Genomic DNA, 12372 nt, shown 5'->3' with positions numbered 1-12372 from the left:
AGTTTCTCTTAAGTACTTCTTAGAATAGACGTTTTTCTTTTTTTCCCCCACTTGGTTTAAGCATGGTGTAAAATAATTTAAGAAAGGTTTCACTCGGCGGGGTTGTAATACTTAATAATATTACGCTAGACGGTAAATACTAATTGAATTATCTAGCTACACCGAATTACATTGGCTCGTTTACTCTAGGCCGTGTTTAACGAATCGATTCGTTAGCTATTGGAAGGTTGCTCGCGAAGGGCTTAAAACCAAACTGCCTTTTCACTATTCCTCAGGTTTCACACTTATTCGGAAACGTTCTCCTGTTCAATCTTGGTTTCATATGCTATTCGAATACGTCGATAAATTAAACAATCATATTTTAATAGTCATACGATCTAGACTTTTTCTTTCTCAAAACACTTCACAAAAGGTCTATCATATCTTCTATTTTCACATATAAAATGAACAGAACAGAACCATTTTAGTATTTAGTAAATTAAGTATAAGAAATTCAATTTTATTATCACCTGGTATTACACAATTATTCGTAAGTGTTTTCCTGTTCAATCTCGATTTCACATTAATTCAAATCGATCAATGAATTAAACAGTCACATTTTAATAGATACGATGTCGACTGATTAAAGAAACTTGGCAAGAAATCTATCAATGTATGCCTTCTACTTTCAAGTACTCTATTAAAGTGCTAAGATATTTTTAACGCGAACCAAGCAGTCATATAAAACCAGTGTCTAGCAAACTAGATGCGATAAATTCAGTTTTATCACCTGGTCAGAGCTAGACCTAAATTCCATGGACAGAGCGCGCGTGCAATGTAAATGTTGCATTGAATTTGCACCACGCCTTCGAATTCAGCGACGAACCGGCGAGTCAAAGTCGATCGGCGATATTAATTTCTTAGAATCAGTTCATATCTCATGCCAATGAAAACTGGTTGAAAAAAAGGAGCAGAGAAAAACGAGGCGTCGCCGCGGTGCACTGCTCGGTTCCTCGACGCAGCCGGTCGAACAAGTCGACGCAAAAAGAGATCCTCGATACTTTAACGCATTACTTTTATCTGAGCACTGAAATTTGTGCATCTTGTCTCAAAAACGAAACGAATTTGTTCGCCAGTGAGAATTTCGTTGTTCTAAAAAATCTTTGGAGATTTCAATGAAGGGAAACGGCGAATTTACGCCATTTTCTGTAGCCGGGGGGTTGGTCCAGAAGGGATGCTGCGCAGATGCACCCTCGCGTAATCTGCAGGGAGGAACTAGGGTGATTGGATCAGCATCCCACGATTCCCTCTCCTCTGGCAACTGCAAAATATGGTGTCATCGTCCATTGTATGAAACTCCAACACGTTTTGAATTATTATATTAAATCCCTCGATTGCTTTCCTCTGTCAGTTTCATACATTGTTTATTTGAAATATTTGCAATAAAAATGTGAAGGCATGAAAAATTCTGGAAAATGCGAACGGTGGGAATATTATACATTGTGCAAATTCGATCGGAGGGAAGTGTTGGGGAATTGATCGGGAGCCTGAAACAGAGATTCAGAGACGACGACTGCGCAGGATTTCTCTCTCGATGCGGCGCGGCATCGTCGGTTAGCCAACCACCCTGAAGGGTGGCAGAGGGTGCGGTCTCCGGCTAGCAATCAATACCGGCTAGCCTGGGTTTTCCCTCTTTCTCTCGACCATACGAAATCCTACAGACACCATGCCACACGAATTTTTCTTCTTGTCGTCACCAGAACCACCGTCACCCTTATCGGCTTTCGTCGTCGCGTCGTCGTTGCCGTGACCGTCTCCGCCCCTACTCGCCCTTCGCTCAATTCCCTTTCTGTCGTTCGCTGCTGTACAGTTTTGGTCATTTTTAAAGGGTTGAGATAATCAAACTGATGCGTCGTCTTTTTGATGGTATTTTTTGTTGATTTATTTGTTATTACTTTCAAAGAATAGTACGACTTATTACAGAAGTTTTTGACAGTAGATTCTTAGATAGAAGAAAGTTTAGCCCAGTTTGTGAAGAGATACGAAAATAAAATACGATGTAAAGTATAGGTTTCTCCGCTTAATTATTATTGGATTAGAATTTGGAAGGGTAGGAATATCAGGGTCAGAGGTCAAGGATGATGCAGTGTGCACGAAGAAATATAACGCATCTAAGTTAAACTTTAGAGATAAGACAAAGTTTGCAACTATGAGTTAAGCAGTGAAATCACAGAATTATACAGAAGATAGAAGAGTAGCTATATTTAACTTAAACAGTAAATAATGTCGACGTCCAACGTTTGGTGAATACTTTTCAAAGTTTTTAGGAGATTTGAATACTAATAAGTAAGGAACGTCTTACAAAACGTTGTCGTACGAAAGTTGACAGTCACGGTGGGAAGAGGCTTCTACCGAAATATCGTTTTAAAGAGGGCTCGGTGCCTGTTTCATTGTCTATAAATAAAGCAGACAGGAGACTATGGTTGCAGAAATAAGAGAAACGTTAACCGGGTGTTGTTTCTCCTCGAGGGCTCTTCCTGAAAGGCGAGCCGCTAATTGCATAAATGATTCTCACGGGAGGATCGTAATTATACCGCGGGCGGCATTCCTTGGTCACGGCTCCGGGAGTCAGCGAGCGTAAACGTAGATGCGTGAGAGTGCGTACACGCGAAAACTCGGCCGTGTGGTTACTTAAATCATTAATTAGTGCCGCACGCGCGCCGTTGAAAACTAGAAATTTCGCGTGGTTCTCCGGCACTAACATCGCCTCCCCTCCCAGATGATTAACCGTTGAATAATTACTCGATTACTCTACTCCTCTGAGAAATACGTGTAACGTTACTTCTCTTTTTCATCCTTTGATTCCTGTGTACACAATCATTGAATTTGTAGGTAAGTACTTGCTTATAAATAATTGACTTCCTTATAAGTGATAGAACAGTTAGATAAAATGATGAACGAATTAAGATTGTTAATGGTGTTTGTCTCGGTTTACTGCCCTTACTATTATTACAGTATCCAGTTTACAAAAATAAATATTATATGCAACTTGAAAGATACTGTGTGCCATTGTGTCATTTGCCAGAGGTGAAATATAATTAGTTAGTTTTTTAGATAAAGTCAAGCGTAACGCTTGTAATGAAGGCAACAGGAATGGCGTACGAATTTCTATCGAGTCATGTCGGGAATGCAACGCGATCGTCGACACCGTTTTCTCTCTCTCTCTCTCTCTATTTATGCCTCTTCTACACGAGCGAATCTATATTTTTCACCTCCCGCTAAATGCGTACGCTGTTTATTCCTTACGAGTAGGAGTTAATTTTATTGTAAACAGGCTGACAGTGAAATATGCGCGGCGTCGTCAAATAAAACGTGTGCCCGTGGCTCGCCACGAAATCCTGTTTCGCGCCAAACCGTGCAGTCCGTGAATATGAGTGATGAAAAAAATATCATCGAGGTAACCAGCCTCCGGGTATTTTCGCCTCGCAAGAATTCCGGTCTGCCAATTTTCGAAACGTTTCACGCGTCGCGAGAACGTTCCCCGTTCAACGAGACGATGACGTGGAAAACGTTACCGCTCCGCGCATAGACGATTCGCTCTACTTAACGTACTAATGCGCGACTTTTTTATTTTTACGCTTTTTATCGCAGCCACTTTTTATTCCGTATAGCTAATATTCGCAGTTGTCATCGTCGATTTGCATCGACGGCCGCGGCTTCTTTTTTTAACGCGCGTTCCCCTGGTGCTTCACATTCGGATGCGTGTCGCGTCGCAGCTGTACGCGCGATCCAACGCGATGCATCCTCTCCCGCCGATTAATTCCGTCGCTGCAACGCGCGTTCCATCGGGATTGCACAATCTGTTGGCGCCTATGGTCAACAGAATACCGGATCGTCCGTGGCTTGCGGCTTGCAGGCTACTGACCGACCAAAACTAACTTATAATTTCAATTAGTCTGTGATCGATTTATTTTTATATCGAAAATTTCATACTATATCGTCCAAGCGGAATTTCTGCTTGATCTCCGAAAGTGAGAGATTAACAATCACACTGTTATATTGTTTTATTCCGTTAAATGGACGTACTTGTAAGTACTTTCACGAATTACTTATATTTAAGCATTTGCTTAAATTCCTGTTTCCTGTATAAGACAGAGACTGGAAACATGGGATAGACAAGGTTAGCAAATGCTTAAGACGATCTTAGGAATAAGCAATGACTCCGAATACCGGCCATAAAATTATTCTAATGTCCTGCGCTCTTTAAGTGGATGAGGATAAGGTAGAAATACCCTGCTGGAAAAGCTTGATGCCTACTATACTGATACTCGATAAGATCGCTGAAGAACATGTAGGTGAATCGATAGAGGGCGGGCAGGTTTAAATGACCGCCGTGGATTTTCGTAGCCGTCGGCGGAGTTTTTATTTCGCGTTGCTGCGCGAGTAAGCAGAAGGGTTTCGATATGTCAGAGATTCGGCGAGAATGTAGGATCGCGTGTAATGTCAGCTACAAGTGACGCATCTGCGCTTCCCGCGGCGCGTTCTTCACGCGAAACGATGCCATCAGGATAAATTATGCCTCGAAAAGAGAACACGTAAGTGTCCATTAGCCAGCCTTTAACCTCGGTCGGTTTATCAGCCGAGATACTTTCTTTCTTCTTAAAATTAAAAGGAACGAGCATGATTGAAGCGAGGTAATTAATGAGTCTCGTGTTAACGTGGACGTATTCGCAGCAAAGCGAAAACATGGGAGCGAGACAGAAGAAAACGTATGAATGCATACTTCAAAACCCTGGCGGACCTTCTGCCACCACACCAGGAGGGTCGGAAACGGAACAAGGTCGACATTCTGATCCATGCATCAAAGTACATCAAAGACCTCCATAGTCGCACCGAGGACTTGTTCTCTGCTCACGCTTCGGATGCTCACAGTAAATACAAGAAGTCTGAGAAATCGGTTATAATCCTGCTGCCCTGAGTTCATTACCTGTACACATGTTCTTCGTTGCAGAAGAGGAATTGACTCGTTTGAAAAAACTCGTAACTCAGCTTTTCTCGCGGACACAGCTGTTATCCACCCTTTTAAGGGAGGCTGGTATTTCTGTACCGGCGGAGCCAGCGTTAGAAAAAATTTCTCCCTTGAAATGGTCGAATAAAATCAACGTGGAGGATGCTGAGAAATATTTCAGTAAAATTGATGAAAGTAAGGATATTGATAAAAAGAAGCATTCGTTAGTTCGTCAACTTCGAATATCTGTAACAGGAATGTTGGTTTCAGTAAAAAGTTCTGAAAATAAAAGGGATAAGTCGGCTGACCTTAAAGTGCCTTCTAAGAGGAAGTCGAGTACTTCTAATTCGTCTAGTAAAAAATCGATAGAGAGTAGCGATGTTTCTAAGGATATGAATAGTTCCTTGGAGAATCAGGAGAATCGGGTGAACTCTGCGAATAGCAATGATGAGAATGCAGAAACTACAGGCAATATATTGGATGCGGGATCGAAAGATCCACAAGCTTGCCAAACAAGTAAATGTCCTTTCGTATCTCAGATTCGACAGTCTTATTAAAAATATTTTAGAACACGTCTTTCTTCTTTTAATTAGGTTCTGATACAACAGTTAGTTGTCCGACGGTAAACGGGAAAGCAAATAATGGTAGGTACGAACAGTATATAGATTAAAGTTTTCTGCAGTGCAGTGACATTCATTGCAAAATCTTTCTTCAGCGTTACAGAAAGTAGAATCTCAAAAGAAAGTGAAAAGAAAAACAAAGAAGAAAGAGGAAAAGAAATCGCTAGCGCCGTGTATAAATAATTCCGTGACTAGTTTAACTCCTAATACTTTAATATTATCCGGTGGCAAGTTAATGCCGTTGGTCACTCCGATAACTTCGAACATAATTGTAAATACTCAGCAACAACCGGCGAATCCCATAATCCTCGGTAGCGCTCAGCAGAATCAGATGATCGTGATGCAGCCATTGACGAATCGCATGCAAAATCCCGTGGTATCTATTTGCAATCAGGCCGTGATTAACACCGTTCAGAAAGTGACGTTGAACACGGTGCCCAGTATCCGAGCAAACATGGTGGTGGACTCGCAAAGTTGGGCGTCGAATGTAAAGAACATAATCAATGCGACGAAAATCGGCGGCCACAAAGGCATACTACCGAAAGGCAAAGAAGTCACCAAGACAACGATGACGTACAAAGTTCCTATACCAGCGGTTCACAAGGAAAAGGCGGAAAAGTCCAAGGAACATGGAACGAAGAAGGACGCGGAAGTGAAATCCAGAATCAACAAAAGTCACGCGAAAAATTCTAGAAGTCAGCAATCTACGGAAACGGTGGAAGAGAAAAATGAAAAGGAAAAGAATACGAAAAATGCGGAAGAAACGGCTTGTACACAGAAATCTGGGTTGAAACGTTCTGCGAACACGGAAACTGGTTCTATCGACGAACCTGGTGATAAAAAACGGAAAACGAATGAGAAAGGAGATAGTACGGCGAAAGTCCCTGCGCCGAAATCAGATTTGGCTGTGACTTGTAAATCCATCGAGAATTTGAAACACGTTATAGAGAAGATAGGCGAGAATACGAATGGAGGGCAAGAGAAAGATCGTGCGTTGACTCGATTGGAGAAGAAAGAAAGTGAAGCGAATACCGAATGTTGCGTTTTATTAGGAAGTACTAATGGGGAAGAAGTTTCTGAATCGTCCAAGTCGATGGACGCTCTACCATCGGACAGCATTCAATGTGAAACTAATGGAGATCAAGGTGCATCGATTCCAGCCACTGCGCCATCGGCAACGTTCACGGACGACCATTTGAAATCAAATAACGATAACGTTTCAGTGTCTTCCGAAACAGACTTCAGTATACCTGTAGATACGCTAGAAAAATCCAGCAATAATGTTGATCAATCGAACACTAAATCACCATTAATGGAAGTTGAACATGTAGATGAAGAAGGTGCTAAAAAGATGAAAGAAGTATGTAATCTAGGCACGGAGTTCGATAATCTTCTCCGAGCAACAAAAGAATCGGAAGTCGTCGAAGGAACAACGAACTTAGAAAGCAATAAAATTATTCTGAATCTGGACACGAATACAACGACGACTTTGAAATCAGAAACAGGAGCCACGGTCCAGACCTCAGATACCGCGGCGCCTCCATCGGCACTTCTTTCGGTTAACGTCGTAGAAGATGAATCTAAGCTAACGAAACCGTCGAAGAACGAAGTATCGAAGACCTCGCTGTCGTATAATACTGAAAATTCTTTCGTACCTATTGGCAATAGAGCTGACGGGCTTCACTCCGATCTTTCAAACGACATATTCGCGTCTCTTCAGGTGCCTTCCAGTTCCCATAACCCAGAATCGATATCTCCAACAGCCGCATTCCTTATGGCCTTCCCTCTGGTGTCTTCGCTCAACGGCAAAACGGAAGTGTTAGAAGAAGAAATGAAAGAGGACTTCAAATATCATAGTCAAACACCGCCGATGCTTTTACAAATCGGAGCGATGGAACCCAACAGTTTCAAATTAAAAACGACGTCGCCCTCTCATTCGATTGCGGAGAAACGTTTAAAGGTAGCTTGCGAGGAGAAGAAGATCGCCAGTCCTCCCGTAAGTGATACGCTGGTCCCTGTACAATGTTCCACAACTACAAAAGCCCTACCGAAAATCATAAGCAATGAACCTCTCAGAGAACCCTTCAAGATCGTTCAAAACGTGTTGACATCGTCCTTAGAGAAGTCTGTACCCTCGAGTACATTTTCCCATACGACTTTGTACTGCGTTGCCAGCGCTTCGGGTACGAGTTCTGTCACAAGCGTTTCGCAAGCTGCGGAAAATTGTCAAAACCATCTGACGACTAATCTTAGAAACGCGATAACGAATACTGGTAATGAGAACGTCGCTGCTTCTCAAATGGTCGCCGCTACCATAGCGAATAAACCAGATCAAGCGAATTGTTCGGTTCAGACTTCGACTTGCGACACTAACGTCCGGTACAGCACCTCTCAGGATTTCTTATCGAGTTACACGACGATCGTCGAAAACAATTTAACTTCGTTGCAGCAGGATGCGTCCGGGTGTACTAATTCGACGATCCAAGAAACAAATCCTGTTGGATTGAATCAAACCGTCGTCCCCGACGTTTCCCAGGCATCACTGGTTCCTCACATGACTAACGTTAGTACAACCACAAACTCTTCGTCACTGCCAATACAGTCCTTGCAAATGGATTACGTTTCCCAAATGAAGGACAAAGAATCTCATAATTCTCGGGTCGCGTACGGTATTCACGCAATCAAGAATTCTTTAGCGGAGTCTAACATCGTTTCTACTAATCGCGTGAACTATACCGGACACATAGACAGAGCTCTTCCCACTTCGTCGCATAGTGTACGGCAAGAATACACGATGCAATCGAAGAACACGTCTCTACCGATCCTCTCTTCGCAGGCTATGCAGACTGTTTATGAATCGCAGTCGAAAGACAGCCACGTTTTGAACACCCAGCAGAATCATCAAAGTTACGCGGTGCACGAGAAGGATCACATAATTCAGAACAGCCACAGCGATTACACCGTGGAGCAGAATAAGAATATCCCTCGGAAGGATTCGTATTCAACGGGGAGCACTAACGTAACTACTACTAGAAACCAGAATTCGATATCGAACTCGGTGGATTTCCAACGCGGTTACTCGAAGATGAACAAGGAGGCTAGTACCTCGAGCAACGTCATCGTAAATCAGGATACAAAGTTGAACGATGTATTGAGATCAAAGCCTCAGGAGCCGCAGAATCATAGGAGGGATACGACGTACAATTCTACGAAGAAGATGGACATCGATCCGTTCGCCCAGACGTTCTCCTACGGTGTGAAGGAGTCGATGAGCGCACATAATTCTGAACAGTCTGTACTAAATCCGAGCACCAATAACATGTATCAAAGTAAAAGAGAAGAGACGCAGAATTATCCTACTTATTCCAATAAAGACGCGAAGAAGATTAACACTAGTTCCTCGAATAATATGAATAGTAAACCGTTGATACAAAACGCTCCGGTTACGCGTTACTCGCAACAGCCGACGTCTTTCGTGGCTACGTCTAATTACGAGCAGAGTACGATCACCGAGAATCACGCGAAATCGACGACTACCGTTGCTCATAATTCTTCCAACTTCAGTATTTTATCATGGACAACTTTCTCTCCGGTCGGGGGCGGTGGTAATAGTAATTTAGTGCACTTCGATCAAGGGTCTACGCAAACCGACAATACCGAGGCGAAAACCATCTGCGAGAATTACAGTTATATTCCCTTGCACAAGGAGAGTCAGAACTTTTCAAACGTTTTAACCAACGACGTTTACTCGGCGAATTCCACTATGTCTAATATGGACAAGACGAGAATGAAATCTGGTATGGAAGCGCAGAAACAGACATTCGTGGATCCCTCGAAATCTAGAAATATTCAAACCAATGTACCTCAAACTGGGAAACAAAATCGGATGCAGAGTCAGAATCAGACTTCCTCCAATAACAACGATTATAACAAATTCGGTACCGAGAACAAGAACAAGTCTAAATACGGGATGGAATCGGAATATATTCAAAACGAATATTCTGGGATGGAGCAGCAATCGCAGCACAAGAGTCATCAGTCCATGGCGACGAAGCAGGACAAGACAGTTTATCCGATGACAAGTTACGATACTCAAGTGAACTTCGATTTACCGGAAGTTAGCTCGCAGATGAAGTATTCGGTCGATACTTACGTGAGCTCGAACTTCAAGTATCCCGACAAGTCACAGCAGCAAAGTCAGAATAAGTATCAACCTTTGGTTCAAACGCAAATTCCTTCGCTCCAGCACGACAGCATTGGCTACAACGACGGTAAACTCGGCCAGCAACAGAGCGCGACGAAGACCAAAGGTAACCAGCAACAGCACACGATCAGGCCGACTGTTAACTGGATGATGACTCCGGAGATCAAACACAACTCCAACATCGCCGACATTATTTTGCCGCCGATCGGGAAGGAGCTGGAGTTCTGTCAGAACAATCTGTTTGGCCAGACACCGTCGTACAATCAGGGAACGCCGAATCAATTTTACAATAATTACGACGTGACTGCCCACGGTTTCCCGAATTTGCCCGTTCTGCAAAGCGAACCGAAGAGAACCACGGATGTATTTTATTCTGAAGAGCAACCATTCCCTTGGTCTCCCACGAAGACGAGCGTTCATGTTGATCAAACGCAGTCGGTCAAGGGTATAGATCAGCATATCGTTCCCTCGAGTCTTCCAACTCTGGTGGGTGACCTAGATTTGGGCACCAATTTACCCGAGAAACAAAATTTCTTGTTCGGCCAAGTACCTCCGAGAGTTCCTTCCGACCAGAGTAAAGATCCCAATAAGGATAAAGAAGGGAACGTAACGGGACGCGATTACCACAACGTTTTGAACAATCAGAGTGTGCAACATCCTGGAGCCGGATCCTCTTTTCTATCTGTGAGCCAGTTAGTGGAACACGAAAAGGCCGAGAAGTCTCATCAACAACATCATCAACAGCATAATCATCATCATCACCACCATCACCATGCCCATCAACATCAGCAGCAGCAGCAGCAGCAACAACAACAACAACAACAACAACAACAACAGCAACAACAGCAGCAGCAGCAGCAGCAGCAGCAACAGCAGCAGCAGCAGCAGCAGCAGCAGCAGCAGCAGCAACAGCAACAGCAGCAGCAACAAACTAGGAAACATCAAAGAAAGAGTAATGCTAATCCTAGAGGAAATAGCAAGAGACAGATAGATATTAGAAAACAGACTTCGGCTAACGATCAGTTACATCAGAGACACGAGGAGCAGAAGTCGTCCGGTCACAGTTACTCCGAGCAAAATTATCAGCAGCAACAGCAGCAACAACAGAAATATCAGCAGAACAATGTCCACTGGAGAAGTAGGAATTGTAAGAGCAATTACACCGCCGAAGCGCTGATAGGTACCAATAACAGTGTGCAAGATACTAATCAAGATAAACATGCATCGATCAAATTCTCTGCGAATTATTCGCAGAATAAATTCCAAACTAGCCTTCCCACCGCGGACGCGGTGATGCCTTTGAATTACTTTTCAAACGCCGACGACGGCAGTGGTTATGGGCAGATGGTGAACCAGAATTTCAACTCGTACACGTATCCATCAAATACTAACATTTATCCGACCTCGAACTTCATCACTAGCATATCGAACACACCTACCAGTTACATGATGCCGTTGCACGACAACACCGACTACATAGAAACCAATACGTTCCTTTTGCCGAACGTCGCAATCTCGTCGACGACCACCTCGTCGTCTACATCTACCGCGACGACTTCTTCCTCTAATATAAATACGAATGCAAAAAATCATCAACACTATGGGAAACACCAGAACTGCGACAAGAGAACGTATCCTACAAACGCGAAGAAAGGGAAGAGAAAGGGTCTCGATGGAACCATGCAGAACTTAGAATTCCCTTTGTCCGGTATTAATTCGCCTTTGGAGGATTATCATCACTCCGCAACGTTCCTACCGCCTCCACCACCACCACCACCTCCGCATGCGAGTTCTATCTATCAGAATCATTCGCAGTCGAACGTTTATAGCAAAACTGTGAACGGTTTACCCGTGGCCGCGCCTCAGGGTATGCCCACCGTGGCGACTGCTGGCTTCCCGATGAATCCGAACGTTGCGAGGGGAGGAATTGTAGCGAGCAACCCCATGACCATGAGCCATCATCCCTCGGGAACTAGCTTGACTAATTTTAATCTGAGCACCATCTTCCCCGAGATGAATGATAAAGTATGTGAATTGTTTGCTTATTCTAAGTCTTTGTACTCGGGATAACTGTCCGATTTGTGGTACAAAGAATTAGAATTAATGTTCGATCGACTGTATCGATGAGGTAACTTTATTATTTATTATTTATTTATTTATTAGATCACAGGATATAAACCACAGAACGGTATACCGTCGGGTTTATCGCAGCCACCAAATCAGTCGACAGCATATGCACAGAGAACCAACTACCCAACTAATCCGCTCTGTCATTTGCCACAGGTTGGTTGAACAGCTGAAGATATTATGAGCATTGTCTTTGAATCAGTATTAATGAAAATCGTTCTATTCAGGTATCCGAAGGAAGTCAATTTGGTAATAGCGTTCCTCCTCTTCCCCCTCCGCCTCCTCCGGGAGTGATCCATTACAAAAATGTATGATAATGTAAGTATGATCGAGAACATCGGCCAATTAATGGTTGTACATATGTAAATACATAATCGATCAATTAATTAAATTAAAAATGATTGACGTAGACTTGTGATTTACATTAATTAAAT

The 12372-nt window shown here is 43.2% G+C and overlaps 1 protein-coding gene across 1 annotated transcript; it reads left to right on the top strand.

Annotated features, from left to right (window-relative positions):
• Nucleotides 1–4045: 4045 nt before the first annotated feature.
• Nucleotides 4046–12349, top strand: LOC108625129 (uncharacterized). The gene is made up of 8 exons (XM_018024890.2): nt 4046–4574; nt 4714–4910; nt 4991–5182; nt 5258–5503; nt 5581–5631; nt 5703–11836; nt 11975–12094; nt 12166–12349. Exons 1-8 carry the CDS (start codon nt 4555–4557, stop codon nt 12250–12252), a joined length of 7047 nt encoding a protein of 2348 aa, XP_017880379.1. The 5' UTR covers nt 4046–4554; the 3' UTR covers nt 12253–12349.
• The last annotated feature ends 23 nt before the right edge of the window (nt 12350–12372 follow it).

This window comes from Ceratina calcarata, unplaced genomic scaffold (assembly GCF_001652005.2).
Source record: "Ceratina calcarata isolate Rehan_Ccalc_2016 unplaced genomic scaffold, ASM165200v1 scaffold347.2, whole genome shotgun sequence".
Taxonomy (NCBI): Eukaryota; Metazoa; Arthropoda; class Insecta; order Hymenoptera; family Apidae; genus Ceratina; species Ceratina calcarata.
This window is presented reverse-complemented; position numbering and strand designations above follow the sequence as displayed.